Genomic DNA, 20,635 nt, shown 5'->3' with positions numbered 1-20,635 from the left:
GGCAGGGGATACATTCAGTTCATTTTAAGGAAAAAATGCTAAATAATTTGTTACAGTTAGATTTTGTAATTGGTGTGGATGACATGCAGCAGCTTATACAATATACAATATAATATGAAGTGTTTCTTCCCTTAAACATTTAATTTCATGCACGAGAGAGACCCGGCACACATCAGTGAGGGATACAAAGAAACTTGAAGAAAGAGATCCAGCGCGTCCGCGCGCGCGAGAGAGAGGGGCAAAGGAAACCTTCTGTTATTAATTATGTTGCTTTTAATTGTTTTAATTGTACTCAGCAACGCTGCAATTTCTTTAGCATTACAAATTTAAAATGTCACAACAATAATATTCTGTATTTCTCATTTTACTTAAAATCGCACAGAGAATTAACACTAAACTCTGTGCAAACCTGTAAAAAATAAATAAAACTGTCCTGAGACTTTATGTAAACCTTGAAAATGATATATGGGATTTTTAACTGAATTTCAATTTTCGCTTGACCATAATCATAAAGATCTGTTTCTTATTCCTAAGCATTGTGAAAGGTTTAAAAAAAAACAAAAAAAAACAACCCCTGCTGTCGCTGACCAACATCGGTTAAAGAGCAAATATTTAAAATGTTGTCATTAAGTATCAATTAAAAATAAACATAGATTACTCCTAATAAAAATGACAGACAATGAATAACAAAGCTTCGAATCAATTAATGTAGCTTACATTGTACATTTCACGTTTTTATTTGTGACAAATTTTAAACTGGAATCTAAAGTTTGTGACCAAACTATCATGTTGGTTTGAGATTCCTGAACCTCGAGCCTGGGACTCGAACTCGGATCACCTGAAGCACAGCTGCGAAATATATTGTAGCGCTGCCCACAAGGCTATGGTCTTGTCTCATTTATGCAATGCCTAATTCAAGTAGCCTATTAGAAAACTATGCTAGCGCTCTTAATACTCCCATGCAAATGTGTAGCCTATATAATTCACATTTCTATAGTTTTTTTATTTTATTACAAGGAAAAAAATAACATAATACATATTAATAATTTTTTTAAATGAAATACAGGGTATTAGTACTGAATTATAAAGCACAGTCCATGGAAAAGTAAACACAATTTTGACATTTACTGTTCTGTTTGAATTCGTTCTAAACAGCAAATACTTACATTGGCGTTTGATAACTACATTTGGTTATATGAATGTGATTTTTAAAATCTTACTGATAGTAATTTTTTTTGTGAACTTCACATGGTGCTGTTGACTGCTACTTGTGAAAACGAGCTGTAATACGTCCACTCCTTAACGTGAAAATCTATTGTTATAGCACCACTTAGAGGTAAAAAGAAGAAATGCATTTCCCGCCGCAACCGTGGCACTATGTGCGGCGGCAAAAAATGCATTCTGGTTGATTACTATCTGTATATAAACATGCTTAATATATATTTGTAAGCATTTTAAGGAACACTTAATACTAGTGCAATTAATGTCCAATGAAGGTTGGTTTAAAGCACTTAATGAATGATGATTTATCACACTATCAATTGCTTGAAATGTTATGACCTAATCTAAAGTGAGAACTATTTACAGTTAAGAAGTTGTTAACAAAGTATTAAAAAACATTATCTCAAATACGGGCATTTAAATATATGAGCCAGTAATAATTTAATAATTTTGTTAATTACAGTAGCAATGAATGAAGAACTTTAGAAAATTATTTGTATACATCCTGTTAATATATTAAAAATGTAGAGACTACAATATATTAACTTAGAACTATAAACTAATAGTTTGCAAATGATTTGTAAGTACTTTATAATAAGTATAATAAATTGTAATAAAGTATTACCAATCAGTGTGACTTGCCTTTAATGCTGTCTTTAGCCTCTCTGTGTCTGATGAAATGCAAGATGTCTTTGGGATTTGCCACTCGATCTACAAACTTCTGACTAAAGCGCATAGTGTTAAAGACTTCAAAACCCCCACTATAATCAACCTGGAGAGAGAGAGGCACATGGAAGATGTATTTCACCAAGTATTTCATGAACTGAGAAAATAACAGTAAATCCAGGCAATGAGAGGGTGTGTGACTGATACATACTCGTAGTCTGATGAGAGGTTTCTCAGGAGTAAGGGGATTTCCAAGTCTCTCTCTCTCTGCCTCTTCAAGCATCTCTTCAACCTTAAAAAACAAAAGGGCAAAATAAAAAAGCTGTCAAAATTAAAGCGTTAACGCATGCAATAATTTTTTTTTTCAGTTTAACACATTAAAAATATTTAACGTAATTAAAGCAGCAGCAATTTTTTCCATCATCTTTTAGCTAGCGTTACATTATATGATCATGCTCTTATTCATGCAAATGCTTTTAAACCATTCAAGCGTGACAAGACACAAAAGAGAATGCAGTGAGATACTGGGGCGCTGTCTGTGCGACACACACACGACTCATGCGCATAGAAAGCCACTTCAGACAGCGAGCCGGCTCCCTTTCACGCTTGAACGGACAAAAAATAAAGACAAAATGCTCATTTTGCTGAGTATCCTCGTAAGCAGTCTTAAATGAGTTAAATAGAGTGTTAAATGAACATAATGAGTTGTGAGAAAATAGGATGCAGATCTGCATCATGTGCAGCAAGTCTTAAAGTGAGTATTTTAATCTAAATTAAGTGTTTGATAACTTTTGATTCTTAATATTTCCTACCTGTTGGATCAAATATTTAAAATATACTGTCTTTATGTTGTTTTTACATTAATTTGGAGAAAAATGTGAAATTATTACAATATAAAAATATGTTAAAAACTTTAATGTTATGTGCAATTAATCACAATTTATTACAGAAAAATGTGTGATTAAAAAAGCAATGTCCAGTTATTCTTGTGTGAACACTTGCTGTACCTCAATGGTGGAATCATCTTCAAATAGAGAGAAAACAGTAGTCTCTTGCTACATACCTCAGTGACTAACCAGCATCTTTTTACTAGCACATACTTTTCAACTTACTAAAATGAGAAATGCTTCAAGTGTCTGTAAATTAATCACTTTTGTTGCAGCATACCTCATTTGTAAAAAGTGTGAAGGGTGAAAGGGTGAAAAAGGTAAAAGGTGTCTGCTAAATGAAAATGTCACGCAGCTAACTCTTAAAATTAACCTAAAAGCAAACAGTTTAGCTTATTTTCACTGTTCAGTTCTGCATCATTGTCAGTCTCACTGAGAATGACAATTCCAATCAATTCCCGATGGTCAAAATCAAGTCCTGTCCAACTTGTTTGGACATTTGATAAATCTGATAAATGAATGTAAATTTTGACATCATCTCAGCTTTGATACCAAAAAATATCCCATTTTCTTTTTGTTTTACTACAAAGCACAGTTATCAAATACAGATTTTTGTACAAGTTCCTGAATACATCAGTTGCCTCTGTGTGTGTGTGCATCTGTACCTTCTCCTGGCAGAAAGCCAGGACTTTGAGCATGACGTTGGGTTGCTCTGGGCTGAAAAGGTCAGGGTGATCTGAGAGTGTTACATCCTGAATGAAGAACTGCCTGACTGTCTGTAAAGGAATTTTCTGAAGATTCATTTTTTTCCCTTTCACTCTCAATAACCCAATGTGCCTGTGGAAAACCCAGACACAACAAAAAATACATCACCTATTACATTATCCTTAAACTTGAAATACACTGAAATAAACTGACACATGCATTAATAAAACAGCATTAAAGTACCATTTAAGTACACTGTTGCTCTCAAATTTTGTTCTCCATTCAACATTTACAAATTGGAGCAATTTGTGGCAAGTGAGAATTAATGCCACCAACGGAACTTACTAAATCTGAATGCAGACATGAATACAATTTCTGACATTGTTGGAAGGGAAGGTTATTTTTAACAACTAATTAAATTTAGGTTTGTTCCACTCCTAAAGTTATCATATGAATTCAGAAGACTTCAAATTTATTGCAAAAGTAATATGGACTATTGTTATGGTCTTTAAACTGTCATTATATGGACAGCATTGAGTGAAGATTCTGAAATTCTTTTGTGCTCTACAAAAAAAGAACAGCATATAGGTTTGAAACAACATGAGGGCAAGAAAGAGTGAACTATTTCTTTAAATAAAAAAGAAAACAGGTCAAAATTACATGTTCATAAACTGTAATCATGACATCATAAGGAAATTCCTAAATTTCCTAATATTACAGTAATATAAATACTCAGGGGCGCACATAATTTTTTTGGTCTGGTTCTCAAGGGAGCACCTGGAGATGTTGTTTGGTACTCACACTTTGCTCTCATTACTATCTTCTTTTCTCTCGAACATAGTAGATGATGATGATGATGATGATGATTTTTAAAAAAATTTTAATTAACATTAATGACACAGACAACAGCAAGAATATTAGGCTGCTGTCACTTTAAGACGGAATGCACAGACTGAATATACTAATAATTAAAGAACACACTTATCATCATGATTGCTATCTTAGCAGAGATGAAGAAACGTGTCCCTGTGAACCGGTCCCCAAAAATGTTGGTACTCAAAAGCGCTTCCCTCCATGTTTTCTGGTGCGCATTGTTTATTTTTACCACGCATGCGCACCACTTATGTGCACCCCTGTAAACACTAATGTCTTTTGAGGTCATTTTCGATACAATTGATAACTGAGACAAGCAAGATGGCACCAGTTGCATTTGTATGAGAGAGTGTGATAGACATGAAATTAAAGCTAATCTTTTGTTGGCCGGAACATCTGCATTGGTTTCTAGCATTCCGTTTGTATGCCTACCAAAAAACAACAACAGCAAAGTTTTTCTTACAACATGATAATGGTGTAGCCGCAGAGCTGGACTACACTTACATGGAAGCAACAGAAATGTAGGAGGCTGGCATACACAGCTTTATTATGTGCTATTGTCTCCACCAGTCTAAAAATTCTAAGAGGTGTGTGGACCAGGCTGATGTAGCCCTGAATGTCAGTAGTAGTGCATATGACCGTGTGTATTAGACAATCCCCTGTGAAGGCCTCGTCGACATGACAGCCATCGGCACAGATCCACAGCAAAGACCACAAGAACCAGACAGGACCTCCGCACAGACCCCTATGGCAAGTTTCATACTGGCATGATGAATCTGATCTTCAAACAAAAGGAACTGGATGAATATTGGAATGCTACCGATCGCGATCCTGGATTTGTAGTGCCTGAATCATAATCACACAATGTTAATTCGTTGGCCAGAGGAGAACTGACCCCCTGACTGAGCCTAGTTTCTCCCAAGGTTTTTTTCTTTATTCTGACACCTGATGGAGTTTGGGTTCCTTGCCACTGCCACTTTTTTTTTCTGTTATTACTGTAAAGCTGCATTGAAACAATCTGTATTGTATAAAGCGCTATATAAATAAAGGTGACTTGACTTGTCTAGCAGCATATTGTAATTAGGTATGTCCATGACTAGTCGAATATTCCTTTTGAGTTTCTTATGCCAGATTACGACATTCCCTCATGGAAAACCATTAAAAGCTAGAACAGAGCTTTAACGTGAAAGCATGGTTTCATGAAGCGCGTTCACAGTAGTTCACAGTAGAACTCAACACTGTCTTGAATTGACGCTATGGTGAACGCACATGTGAACACACTTTAATTTCACTGGCTGGCAACAGCCCGTGACATCATAAGCGGAGTGCCCGGAAGTATATAAGGGCGCCCATTGTACACTTCATCTGCTTTTTTGTCTTCAAGAGCTGTTTGTGTTAGCACGTGGTGAAGGCAGTATCCAAAATGGACCCTAGCAAGTGTTTCAGGAAGCGTGGGTCTCCGTGTCCCCGATACTTGACCCCCGAGGACACATGAACTGTTCATTTATTGTCTAGGCGAGGAGAATGCACATTCAGTTCTCGAGGGTTCTGAATGTGCTCATTGCGAGAAATTCTCAATGAGAAAGTTCCGTTCACGTTTGTCCTTATTCTTGAGGGATGTAGGATGAGCGTACGTGCTCCACTGCTCAGGCCCCGCTTAGATTGTGGAGATTGCAGGTCGAGATAGCAGAGGAGTTAAGAGAAAGGTTTGGCCCTTTCACACACCTCGGTCGCAGGCTTGGTCGTTGGTCAGTTGGATCAGAATGTGTGGTCTCTCGATTAATCCGATCCAGCAGATAGCATGTTGCTGGCTCCATCCAGCCTGGTGTCATGTCCATGCCGTGGGGTGATGGCTGGTTGGGCTCTGGATCTGGAGAGGGGCTGGTGAACTTCTCCTCAGCATGGCAGATAGTGTACAGGGTCCCGCAGTTTACCAGCACCCCACTCAATGAACTCGGCAAAAAAAAAAGAACTCGACCGACACTGGTAAGGCGATTGCTCGTTCAAACTGTCATAATAGAATGTGCACAGTGAGCGGTCTGGAAATGCCATCAGCCTCGCCAGATGGAGAAATCCGCGGGTGTGGTCCTCGAGGAACTGCTCTTCCCGCTTTTGTCGGGTGGTTCTTTGCCTCCATGTTGTGCATTGAAATTGTTTAATGCACAGCTAGCCATGGATTATCTCTTGTTCGGTCCTTTTTTAGTTTACACACATTGTTTAATATTTTAAAACTAAAACAAAAAAACAGGATATAATGTAAGCTTGTTGTGGATTTAGCCTAACCATAAGCTTGTTCAGAAATGTTGACAAAAGCTTAATGATTAAAAAAATAACAACGCCTTTCTCATTAAACTTCATTTAAAATAAATTATCAAATATTCATTTTTTTATGTGCCCAAATATTCAAATATAATATTTTTGAAAAATGACCATCCCTAATTGTGATTTTACGCTCAACCTGCACTTCGCAACAACACAACCTTGTTTCTGTAATGATTTTGAGCATGTTTCCTACAACAATGCCTAACATGTTTACATTTTATGAGGCATGAAAATGTGACACAGGGAGATGAGCTTTGCAAAATCTGATCAGTGTCAGTCAGACTGGTGCGTGTTTCCAGAAATGTGATTTGAAATAGGATTTCAAGCCACATATTAATGTTGCTCAAAACTGATTTGTAAAAATCATATTTCATGTGATTTTTTGCAGTTACTTACTAAATATATGTTCAGATTCCAATTGGATATGCACAAAAATTTGGATTTGGACTGACAGTCTGAACAAGGCTTTAAAGGCTGAACGCTCTAACTGACCATTCAGAATCATTCAATAGCAGAACTGTGTACTGTATGTGTCTTTATATGAGCGCAGGAACACAAACTTTTTAACTGCTTCTCCTGGTGACAGTGAGGTAATGACAGAGCTGCCAGGCTGTGTGACATAGAAGAGCTGTTGTTCGTTACGGACTGGAGCAATTTTACACTCATGCTCATGACCCCACACCACCAAATCCAGAAAATCATCCAAAAACTGTTCTGGGATGTAGTTAGTCGCCCCGTGCTTACTCCTGAAAAACAAAACAAAAAAACAATTAAAAACATACAAATGCATTTTAAGTTCATATCTGGATTTTAAGTTACAGCACTCTCCTTTACTGGAAATTGATTAAATTATGCATGTGTACTCATATTGTTTCACTGCCCAAATGTAGTAGACTAATTACACATTCTGGACCATGTAAATATATTTTGGTTCATATTTTCTGAACAAAATTACAAATCAAATATAGCCACAAGTGGTGATTATCAGGGTCTAAGCACCAATAGCTCATATGGACAAAAAAGTGATACAACTATATCTTTTTAGATATTGTGTACTGCAAAGTCAACTGACTCTGTCAAAATTGACTCTGTCTATGGACAGAGTTTGACATTGTTTGCATTCTCAGAATGTCCTGTTGTCTTCCTGTATCAAGTTTCATAAAGCTGGGACCTTGTTTTTAGAAGATAAAAATGAGCACAAAAAAAATCATTGGCTTATTTCATTTTGTCAAGAGGATCTTTAGGTTATACATTTAAAATTTTGTGCAAACATACAAAGATGAAATTAAACATGGCCAATACTTTCTTAAGATCTCAAGGAATCCGAAGGAAAAAAGTACTTTAGCCAATATGATTTTAAAGTAATAGTAAAGATGTAAATATGATTATTATAGCACCACCTATTCTCAGATAGAGATCTGTATGTATGCTTGATGAATGGGTGGGATATGGGACCATTCCACCATGTCTGGGCTCACTAAGATGTTCTGCTTTTATGCCTAAAATAACTAATAATGATACTTAAAAAGAGAAATGTAAAACACAAATGAGTTCCTGAACCTGTTTTGATGGATGACAAATAAATTGAACCAGCCATCTTCGTCCTCTCGTGGCCGAAGCATTGTCACCTGGTTATTGACGAACATCCGGTAGAGTCTCTCATCTGGAATGGAACCTGAAAATACAACACATTTTGTTCTTCATAATGTCCTGCAAAATTTTTAAACCCAATTTAATGTCAAAATAATATGCTAAGAAATTTAGAAAACTATTCTTAGACACAACCATACCCAAAAAATATTCCTACAGGGATCTACAGTGCGATCATTTGCTTGTGAATAGTACTGTCTAAATGTAGAATATTATTTTCTGGTGTGTGACACCACATCAAAACTCATGTATACAATGCACACACAAAAAAAAGAAACATCAATTACATCCAACCCCATTGGTTATTGCCTGTCATGCAACTTAACATCATGTTGCATGTATCGGTGAGGTTTGATGTTACTAAAATTCGCCATATTTGGATTGGGCTTTTTGATCTTTGGAAGAAATTTTGAGTTTCTGTATAATTTCCATATGATTTTACTTATATGCTTATGGTTAAATGATTTTGTTCTTCTCAGAAGTGTTTAAGTATGCATTCTTTGGGTGACAGGTGGAAAAACACTGAAGTGGTAAACATGTTCCTAATATGGTAAAAGGACAGAGGCTTCAACCTTGGAGGTTAGCGATATAAAAGTGAGGGGAAGCTTTCATTCTTTGTCTTTATGTAAAATTGGAATTGTGAAATTGAAGATTGCCATCCATGGGTTAAAAACCCTTGTCTAAATTCAACTGAGGGTCTAAATTTAAACACTGTCAGCTATGTGTGGTCACAATGCTAAACGTAAAATTTTGTAGACTTGATAGCAGAGAAACAGTGACACACTGGCAATCAAAATTATCCAGAGAGCCCAGTAACATTAACAGTATGAAGGACTGGTGGGAGAACAAAGGAGGATGGGAAGGAACATCATTGTTGTTTGACTATCCTTGATCAGGTCTGTACACCATGACCTGACCTGCTAGACAAACCACTTGATAACTGTGAGAACGTGTTGTTTGTAGATGGCTCTGCCTTCAGAGACAAAACAACAGGCTTGAATTGCGAAGGATAAGTTGTGACTATGGAATGTGAAGTGTTAGTTTCAGGGCCGCTGTCCTCTAATTATTTGGTACAAGCAGATGAGCTTGTGACCCTCACTAGAACGGGGTGGTAGATGATTTGAGGTGCTGTGGTTTGAGTTCCTGTTTGTGCTGCCCAAACTAATGTAAAAAAAAAAAACTCTGTTTCTGTAGGAAGTGCCGGAGCAGACACAGGAGATTGTGTGTTATCTGTTATCTGAAAATAACCTTGATTCTTCTAACTCTTTACAGAGCATGTTCAGAGACAGAGAAAGCTGGAGGAAATCTGTTTGCAGAATTAAAGACGGCATTTAGTTTAGTGTTGATGGCAAATGTTGTTTAGAGAAACATTTCTTCTACCACTATGATAAATTGATGGGCAATACATCAAAGGGGGGGATGGTAACTCAATTAATGTATGATTGAAAATATAGCTGAAATTTTTTTAATTAGGTTGGAAGACCCCATTTTTGGGAATGGAAGGGGCTAAAGAACGAGTGCCATCAACCGAATTGTGTGAACATGACATGTTGAACTATTGTAAAGAAATGTCTTCTATTCTGTCTAACGTTTGTGTACAGGTGAAATCAGCTCAAGGAATTCCAAATCACCAACAAGGTTCGACATGACATGTTGTGAAAAGATGTTATTCAACTAAGATGGTACATGCTATATGTCTGTAAAATGAAGGATGTTGTCTTTAGTTCAATAATTGGGCGGTGTACCTCAATTGGTTGTTTCCTGTTTTACTGATGATTTTCCATGCATATTACAATCCTTAGAGGGACTGATCAAGGCAAGTCTTGGAAAAGTTTTTTGATCACAGTATTAGATTATGAACTTATATCTATCCTCATATTTCTTTGTATTTGATATCTAGAGAGTGACTGTGGGTTTGGCCTAGTTCTGGATAGCAGAACATACTGTCATGTGTTTAGATTTTGAGATGTCAATCTCTTCTAACACTGTCAAGAATGCAGTAACAGTGTTTGATCGTTTAATCCGGCTCCCAGATAACAAATCTATACTTATATTTTGATTGCTTATATTAGGGTCTGTCCCCACAAAAACAGCCTTCAGAGTTTTTCTCTTACTTCCTACACAACTTTAAGAAGAGTGATCATTTGTATGAAAATCAGAGATGAGGAGTATAAATGTGATGTGGTAGTAATTAGTTACAGAATCAATGAATGATAAAAAGGGGGGAATTGTGGAAGAAATTGAGTTTCTGAAAAGTTTCCACATGATTTTACTTATATGCTTATGGTTAAATGATTTTGTTTTTCTCAGAAGTGTTTAAGTATGCATTCTTTGGGTGACTTAGGGTGACAGGTGGTAAACATGTTCCTAATATGGTAAAAGGACAGAGGCTTCAGCATTGGAGGTTAGAGATATAAAAGTGAGGGGAAGCTTTCATTCTTTGTCTTACACTCTGAAGCTACTTGTGTTTCTGTATGACTGCCTGGCCTTTCTTGCTTCTCAAAGAGTAAAATAAAAAAGCACACAATGTTACTCAAAGCATACATACACCACAGGCAATCAAAAATGCTATGCAAAATAATAACAGTACATGACACACAAATCTTGACATGCATTAGACACACTCTGGGGGTTACTCAGAACATGTTGACATTTCCACAGGTACAGACATTCATGAAGAAAGTCATGCTGGTATATGATCAACCATCATCAAGCTAAGGACCAAAAAATAGAATATGAATTTGAGTGCTGATCTGGTCTTGATCTTGACTCGGTCTCAACCCCTCAAAGTCTTGGTCTTGTCTTGGTCTCAACACATACTGGTCTTGGTCTCGGATTAGGTGGTCTTGACTACAACACGTGTTGAATACTTATTTCCCCCTCTGTACTAGCCAAGGACAACTATTTGTGCCACTGTTAATTTTGGACCCTGGCTGAGAAGCTAAGGGTGTCCCACACACAGCCGCTAGATGGCGCTGCTAGCTTTTGCAGTGCTGTCAGAAGCGATCCATGCATGAAATTCTGAGACTGAACTCAACACACATAAAGACGATTTCCAAGGACTGGAGAAGATTCTAGTCTTTGACAGTCAGAGAGGAGCACAAACCTAATGGCTTAATCAGTCTATTACACAACACACTTAACAATTGGTGAGTCAAGACTGACATTCTGCTTAACTCAACTGTTCAGATCTTGTACCAAAACAAACATGGATTTCAACAGACAGCTGCTTCTACTTATTTTTAGTGCAATTTGTGCAGAAAAAAAGAGGGGAAAACTAAAGATGCAGGATATGGGCAAGGTCCTGGATGAAGAGGCAACATGGATACTAAAAAATATTTTATTGCTAATCAAAAAAGAGCCGCAATATCTGATTATATCGTCTACCCATGCTATCGACAACACTAGAGGTTTTATTTAAGAAATGTTAAACATAACGTCCTGTTTTGTTTGGTGTTGCTAATAATTTCTGCTGTTTTCTCATTGAATTTATTATTTAAATTATTTCTTGAGGAGAACTGTTGAAGAACAGTGCCTTCAACCCAAATTTTAGGTTCACGGTGAAGGTAGACATTCTGATGGTGATTGTAAGAACATTAAATTAATGTTGATGTCACAGCAATGTGTCTTGAATAAAATGTTTTTTCATAAAGTGCACTGTTTCTCTTTCTTTTTTTTAACCTATAATCAAGCAGTAATGTAGGCTATTTGTTATTCTCAAATCAGGAATTACAAACATCTGGTTCGTTCTGAGTAAAAACGCTAGGCACTGTTTTTGTTCTGGTTCCAGAGTTAAAAGTTACAGGTTAAAATTAAATAAAATATTACTTCTTTATTTATTCAGAAACAGCAGTCATTTAAAATATTATTTTTATAGTTTAATTTTATCAGTCTACAGTAAATGTACACTGCTCCCAATATGCACGTGCCTTCAGTTGACAGAAGAGCTATGCAAGGCACTAGGGTTGTAACAATATACCTGTATGGCGGTATATCATGGTATGCACACGTACGATTATCATATCATGTCCATTTGCTACGGTATTGAAAATAAATCAGATGCAGAATCTCACCTGTGCATACGCAACAACTTTCCACTTGACTAGACTCTAAACTTGCTCCACTCACACACGTACAGCGGAGACAATATCAGAGACAGGGGCTGCTATCCCACGTCGAAAAATAAGTTAAAATTTGCAGTATGAGAATACTTTGGATATAGAAAAAAAAACAAACGCGGGGTTGTCCTCAAGGGTAGATATCCAGTTTACAAAAAATGTGGAGGCACAGTAGCTGCAAAAGGAGGAAACACATCGAACACATTCGCCTATATTCAAGAAACACCATCCATGCAGATGCAGGTATGTTCCGATTATAACTTAAGGCGTATGATTTATGTGATGCAGTGGGAATCCTGGAATCCAGTCATGAAAATGGAATTTACAGTATAACGCAGATGTCACGTAAAACGTGATTTCATGGATTAATGAATAAAATGAAAGCAGAGCTGTACAATAGATCAAATTGCGACATGGTCTAGGGTCTGTGAATTTTAAAGCGCAAAAAGACTGCTGTATAAATATGTTTGTTTTGTGTGTCTCTGTGTGAATGAGCAAAGCAGTTTCACGTACTACATACACAAGTAAGCAAGACGCTCATATTGTTTTCAGTGTTTGCCATCTCACTATCTGAGTGATATGAGGATATGAACACAAACATATCCAAGGCTTCGCTGAGAGAAAGCTTAATGAGCATTTCATTATTTTATTTGAGAAAAACCATTGTCAAAATGTCTGAAACTTAAAGCTCTTCATTACAACCAGTCAAAGTAAAAGTCCGGTTTATAATTCGAAGAAACTGACAATGTACTTCTCATAATAAAAAAAAAGTGCAGATATATACTGTACATAAGCTACTGTTTAATTTTTTCTGTTTAACTTTTATTAGATTTATTTATTTTTATTAAATAAAAAATACTTGATAATACTGCTTTTCAGAACAAAATGAATAGTCTAAAAACATTGCAATGTTATCTTACAAAATAATATAAAAGAAACATCAATAAAAGATGTTTAATCAAGAAAAAAAATGTTTAAATTCTAAGACTTACATCTTTAGACTAGCGTTAAAGTGTTATTTCACCCGAAAATGAAAATTCTGTCATTAATTACTCAACCTCATGTCGTACCAAACCCGTAAGACATTTGTTCATCTTCAGAATGCAAATGAAAATCTTTTTGAAGAAATCTGAGAGATTTTTTGTTCCTCCACTGACAGCCTATGCAATTGAAACTTTGACGCTTCAAAAAAATTCATAAAGAGATCGTAAAACTCATCCATATGTATTGAGTGGTTTAGCCCAAATTTTCTGAAGAGACACGATTGCTTTATATGATGAGCAGTTTGAATTTAGGCTTATATTCAAATGAAAACATTCATCAACTCACATATCAGTTGTGGTAATTGGAAGCTCAAGCATGTTTGCTTGACACGTGCGAGAACCAATGAGATTCATTCTCGTGTGTTAGGCAGCACGTTTGAGCTTCCACAAGAGGTGTATTGCTGCTATGAGCTTCTGTTTATGTTCACTGATCAATGTTTATATGTGAGTAAAAGCCTAAATTCAATCCACAATAAGGTCATTAAACATTAACTGTGACTATATCAACATGCAATATCGTAAAATGTAGTTTAAAAATAAAAACTTGACCAAAATCTCTTTATTTTTGTCATAAAGAGAAGAGACATAATATTACAGATTGCTGTACATGCCTCTACTATGAACTTTCATGTTTGCAGTTGCCAGATGTCAAGAGTTTAAATCCCCCAATCAGAGCTTTTCTGTTAAAAGGATACATGTAGTGACTTGCGGTTATGGCGAGGTGATAAGAGGTCACAATCTTTTTGCCCTGCGGCTAGTATTTAATTAAATCCTACAATACCAACCAGAATTGTATTTAAAGCCAAGCAACACGAATATAAGAGTACAGGGAATCAAATTGTCACGTAAAGGGGGCAAAAAAGAAAAGAAAAAAGTATGAAACGAAGACGAATACTCCGAGGGTGAAGAAATCAGCGACGCCATGGCAACTGTGGAAGACGGCCCTGACGAAGGAGACGGTGAAGTAGTAACTTCGGGCGAAAGTAACAACCAGGACATCATGAAAGCTATAATGTCCCTAAAAAGTGGACTTTATATGAAAATTGATGGCGTGCAAAAAACAATTACGAAGGTAAGAAAGGAGATACAAGAATGCACAGGACGGATAGCACATGCGGAACAACATATTTCTGATGCTGAAGACAACGTTAATGGACTAATATCCGAAGTGAGCATGTTGGAAAGTACCGTTAAAACTCTTTCAAACAAAGTGGGAGATTTGGAATGTAGAAGCCGAAGGAACAATGTGAGACTGGTGGGACTACCGGAGAAAGTAGAGGGCCAGGACACTGTTACATTTCTGGAGAATTGGATACCAGAGGCTCTAGGAATGGAATCGCGGGAGACCTTGGTAATTGAGCGGGCACACAGAATCGGCACTCTGACAAATAACGACTCACACAGGACACGACCAAGAACACTGATTATGAAGTTTTTGAATTTCAAAGACAAGGAGTGAGTATTAAAGGCAGCCAGAATGAAAGGGAATGTTCTTTACAACAACGAACAAGTCCGTTTTCATCCAGACCTCTCCGTTGGTGTACACAAGATGCAGCGCGACTATGATGATGAGCGAAAGAAGCTGCGAGACAAGGGGATTCATAAGCACAGAATCATCTTTCCAGCACGTCTCTTGTTGACACATGGGGAGAGATCCTACACTTTCCAAACTCCAGCTGAAGTAGACAAATTTGTCCAGTCTCTTTAAAGGATCAAGGCGAACTTACAGATGGAAGAGGCTATTCCATTCGGAAAATATAACGGCAAAACTGGTTAATCTAATTTATAATCTTCACACGAGAACGTGACAACTATTTTTGCTTACCATTTTCCGTTAAATATGAATTGTTTTCTTTTACACGGTCAAATAAGTGTTTATTTTCATGGATAAAACGGACGAAGGGTGAAAGAAAGGAGAGAAAACAGCTGACTCACAGTTTGAAGGACATATGGGACGTTCAACCCATCACGCACTTTACATGGCCAATAGTTGTATTATTTGGTTTATTTGATATTTTTATCCACCCTTCAGAACAGGCCCCAGGTATGTCATTATTTGTTATGTGCCTGAACGTTGCAACACAAATAACCCTTTAATGGTTATATTTAAAAATGTTCCATAGTTCATTACAACAAATTAAAGTTTAATGGTTGGTTAGTATTTGATAATAGCAGAGAATGATAAAGGGAAGGAAAGACAGATGGCTCTCCGTAATGTGTGGACCCGTCTTGGTCATAAGCGGTTGGTATAAGGTGTGTGTTGTTTTTTTTTTTTTTTTTTTTCCCTTTTGTTTCTTTTCTTTCTATTCCTTGTTGTATATGGGTGTTTCCATCAATGTATTTTATTTTACTAAAACAAGTCTTAAGGTTATATGTTATATATAACTAATGTCTTGTAGTTTAAAGGTGAAAGTTACCTCATGGAACTGTAGAGGTTAAAACAAAATTACAAAGGTCAAACAAGTGATGAACAGAATAAAATTCTTGCAATCAAAAATAATTTTTTTTTGCAAGAAACCCATCTACTGAGTGGGGATATCTCTAAAATAAGAAGAAGATGGGTCAGGTGTTGTCTGCTCCCTATACTACCCATGCTAGAGGGGTTATGACATTAATTCATAAATCTGTCCCACTACAAATCAAAAATATAATCAAGGACCCTGCTGGTAGATATATCATAGTTTAGGGTATGCTATTATTTGAAAATATAAATCTGATAAATGTGTATGGCCCAAATCAGGATGACCCTAAATTCTATAATAATTTGTTTCTGAATGTCTCAAATCTCCCTGGGCAATGCGTAATAGCTGGCGACTTTAACTGTACATTAGATCCAGTAAGAGATAGATCATCAGGTTTAGATAATACTCACACCAGATCGAGGAAGACAATAAACAGTTTTATTAAAGAATTAAATTTGATGAATATACAGTATGGAGACATGGTAATCCTAATGCAGTAGAATACTCCTGTTATTCTAGCACTTATAAAACGTATTTGCGTATAGACTATTTTTTGGTTTCAGCACAACTTGTTTCAAAAATTGATGATTGTCAGTATAGTAGTATAGTAATATCTGACCATGCAGCTATATCATTCATTTATACAGATACTAAGCTTGTGAGGGGTTCCCCGAAATGGCAATTTCAACCAGGATGGCTTACGGTCACATTTACAGATTTTTTAGATAAACAAATTGATATGTACTTTGTATATGACACTTCTCAAACATCTGCTAGCATAAGATGGGAGGCATTTAAGGCCTATATTAGGGGTCAAATAATTAGCTTTACCAGCTCAAAAAAAAAAAAAAAAAAAAAAAAAAAAACTGTACACAACTGGAAATGAAGACATTAGATGAGAGAAAAAAAAAAAAAAAAACTTGAAACAGATCTCTACAATAACAAACCTAACTCTATAGATGCACATGCACAATTACTCCAACTTAGATCACAGTACAATGAATTGTCAGCTAACAAAGCAGCAATTAACTTAATGAGACTTAAACAATCCTACTATGACCAGGGGGAGAACCTGGGAAACTTTTAACATGGTGCATTAAACAACAACAGACAGAAAGGTCTATTAACTGCATTGAAGATCCAAATGGTAGAACTATAGTAGACCCTACAGAAATCAATGAGGCCTTCAAGGTATTTTATGAGAAACTATAGCTCTGAGGGTACTCCCAGTTTTGATAAGCAGACACAATTCCTAAATGGCCTTAATATTCCCAGAATTTCAGAAAACGAAAGTAGAGCATTAGATGGAGAGTTAACAAAAATAGAAATTGCAGAAGCAATCCGCTATATGCAGGCTGGGAAAGTGGCAGGCCCAGATGGTATACCTATTGATGTTTATAAAAAATTTCAGTCCAAATTAATTTCACCCCTTTTGGAGATGTTCAAGGAATCTTTCAGGAATGGTCTTCTCCCCACATCCATGAGGTATGCCCTAATAACTTTACTTCCAAAACCAGGAAAACCAAATACAAAATGTGAAAACATGCGGCCAGTCAGTCTTTTAAATTCAGATACAAAAATACTTAGCAACGTTCTTGCAAGAAGATTGGAGGGCTTGCTCCCCCGGGTGGTGGGAGAGGACCAAAATGGATTTATTCAAGGTAGACAGGGCTTTCATAATTTCAGACGAGTACTTAATATTTTACATAGCCAGAGAGGGGAGAAAGACACGGCTGTAGTGATTTTGGACTAGCCTCACTCGAGGGTATCACAAATTTAGTGTTCATGGTCATAAATATTAACATTAATATTTTGTATAAATATTGAGTCAGATGATTCCTTCCAATATTTTCGGGGCACCAGCCAAGTCTCACCTTGACAATAAAGAACAAACATGGAAGATTGTTGACTGAATTACAATTATATAAATTGGAGGAAGTATATCATTTGACCAATCTGAAGAACTTGTGAGATATAGTTAACTTGTAGAGCCTCTTACTGTATTATCAACACAAGAAAGACACAAGTGTAATAAATGGATTTTATTAACAAAATCATAGACAAGAGTAACAACTACTACTGAATGGATAAAGTGCAAAAAGACTGATAAATGCAAGTAAATGAGTTGGATGTTACTATGGCAGTTACAAGTTAATCTTATTGAAAGATATAGTTTCTCTAGAAGAAATAAGGTAAACCTTATTCTGATTTCAACAAATAAACCGAGAGATTATTTGTTATTAATTGATATCTGTTACAGTACAGAAGGGTCGGAGACAGGAGATCACAGACAAGGATGTTTATTGATACCAGCAGAGTGAAACAGCAGTGCAGGTGAGTATATGACAACGTGAGGATGAAATACTGAAGTGCAGATGAGTTATACTGTCCTTTGTGGTTGCAGATGTGGTGATCTTGAATGGCGTTGGAATGGATGAACGTAGAACAAGGAGAACACTCACACACGGACTGGGAATCACACGAGGAGAACTGGAGACGCTGGAGACAGGTAGGTAGTTCGGTAGGAGTCCTTGAGGTAAGCATACAGGTAAGTTTAGATGCAAACGAGACCGGACAATGTGGCTGTGTGTGTGAGTGCTCTATATACTGGTGTTGATGAGGCTGTGATGAGGTGCAGGTGCCGGTGATCAGTACTCAGGGGAAGTGGTGCGCTGTGATTGGTGAATGGTGGAGCCTGGCGTGTCTGTGACAGTACCCCCCCCTCCACGGCCCACTCCTGAGGGCCGAGGACCCCGACGTTGTGGTGGCCGTCCTCTTCCACATGGGGCAGGTCTGTCAGGATGGTTAGAGTGGAAGGTGTGAAGCAGGTTGGGATCGAGTATGTCGTTTCTGGGGACCCAAGAGCGTTCCTCGGGGCCGTAGCCTTCCCAGTCCACAAGATACTCCAGAAGACCACCACGGCGTCGGGAGTCCAGGATCTCGTGAACCTTGTATGCAGCTCCGTCGTCCAGGATGAGTGGAAGGGGGGATTCGGCAGCTGCTATGCCAGGCCCTGTGGAGAGAGGAACAGAAGGGTGGTGAGGTTTAAGGAGGGAAACATGGAATGTGGGATGAATCCGGTATTGTGGAGGTAATTGGAGTTGATATGTGACGGGGTTGATCTGCTTGATGATGGTTAACGGGCCAATGAATCTGGGACTCAGTTTCTTGCAGGGCAGACGCAGTCTGATGTCCCGTGTCGACAGCCAGACCTTCTGTCCCAGTTGGTAGGAGGGAGCATTGGAACGGTGAAGGTCGGCCGTCATCCTGCGCCTGCGCAGGGCCCGCTGTAGTTGGTTGTGTGCAGAGTCCCAGACCCTCTCGCTCTCTCAGAACCAGTAGTCGACTGCTGGAACGTCCGATGGTTCCAGGGGAACAGTGGGGGTTGGTAGCCGAGTACGCACTGGAATGGGGTGAATCCAGTAGATGCCTGATGCAGGGAGTTCTGTGCGTACTCGGCCCAACCCGGATACTGGTTCCAAGAGTTCTGGTGGCCATGACAGAAGGTACGGAGGAAGCGGCCGATCTCCTGGATCTTCCTCTCCGTCTGCCCGTTCGACTGAGGATGGTAGCCGGATGAGAGACTGACGGTCACACCTAGGAGCGAGAAGAAGGCCTTCCATACCCGTGAAATGAATTGGGGTCCTCTGTCTGAGACGATGTCCTCGGGGACTCCGAAGTATCGGAACACGTGATTGAACATAAGTTCAGCGGTCTCCATGGCAGTGGGTAAGCCCCTCAGGGGAATCAGACGACATGACTTGGAAAATCGATCTACGATGACGAGAATGCAGGTGTATCCATCGGATGCTGGCAGGTCGGTGATAAAATCTACTCCTAGGTGTGACCAGGGTCGATTGGGAACGGGCAGAGGATGGAGCTTGCCGGATGGAAGATGGCGAGGGCTCTTGGAGATGGCACACTCCCTACAACCCTGCACGTACCTTCTGACGTCAGCTGCCATGTTAGGCCACCAGAAGCGCTCCTTTAGCAGCGAGAGGGTTTCATTGGCCCCTGGGTGGCCAGTGCCAAGTGACGTGTGGGCAGAGTGAATCAGTGGGGTGCGTTGTGCCCTGGTGGTGTAGCGCAAGCCTGGTGGACAACCCGACGGAGTGTTGGTGGAGGCATTGGAGGAGGGCAATGTCTCCTCTGACCAAGTAATGGGACTTACGAGGATGGATTTAGGGAGGATGGTTTCTGGTTCTTCTGGTCGTTCTTCTGGAGCATGGAGACGAGAGAGGGCATCCGCCTTGACATTTTTGGAGCCGGGTCGATAGGAGATGGAGAAGTCAAAACGGGTGAAGAATAATGCCCAGCGTGCTTGTCGCGGGTTCAGTTTTTTTGCAGCTTTTAGGTACTCCAAGTTCTTGTGGTCTGTGAGAACTACAAAAGGATGTTTAGCTCCCTCCAACCAATGCCTCCACTCCTCAAGAGCCAACTTCAGCCAGAAGCTCGCGGTTCCCGATATCATAGTTGGTCTCCGCCGGGTTGAGCTTGCGGGAGAAGGCGGCGCATGGGTGAAGTCTACTTGGGGTCCCCTGCTGCTGAGAAAGCACGCTCCCACTCCTGTGGTGGAGGCGTCCACCTCTACTACAAAGGGCAGGTCTGGATTGGGGTGGACGAGGAGGGGAGCGGTGGTGAAGGCTTCCTTGAGAGCTTCAAAGGCGTTGGTGGCAGCCGATGTCCAG

General features: G+C 38.5%; 1 protein-coding gene across 7 annotated transcripts in view; it reads right to left on the bottom strand.

Moving 5' to 3' along the window:
- Positions 1-20,635, bottom strand: part of mre11a (MRE11 homolog A, double strand break repair nuclease) — a 152,219-nt gene that overhangs the window by 33,365 nt on the left and 98,219 nt on the right. For all 7 annotated transcript variants that reach the window (XM_051862123.1, XM_051862116.1, XM_051862122.1 and 4 more), the window contains 5 exons: positions 8,235-8,349; positions 7,235-7,420; positions 3,440-3,611; positions 2,099-2,179; positions 1,864-1,993 (listed from right to left, as the gene is read on the bottom strand). In XM_051862123.1, coding sequence (XP_051718083.1) covers positions 1,864-1,993; positions 2,099-2,179; positions 3,440-3,611; positions 7,235-7,420; positions 8,235-8,349 — 684 coding nt within the window. The remainder of the gene's footprint in view (positions 1-1,863; positions 1,994-2,098; positions 2,180-3,439; positions 3,612-7,234; positions 7,421-8,234; positions 8,350-20,635) is intronic.

This window comes from Ctenopharyngodon idella, chromosome 15 (genome assembly GCF_019924925.1).
Source record: "Ctenopharyngodon idella isolate HZGC_01 chromosome 15, HZGC01, whole genome shotgun sequence".
Taxonomy (NCBI): Eukaryota; Metazoa; Chordata; class Actinopteri; order Cypriniformes; family Xenocyprididae; genus Ctenopharyngodon; species Ctenopharyngodon idella.
This window is presented reverse-complemented; position numbering and strand designations above follow the sequence as displayed.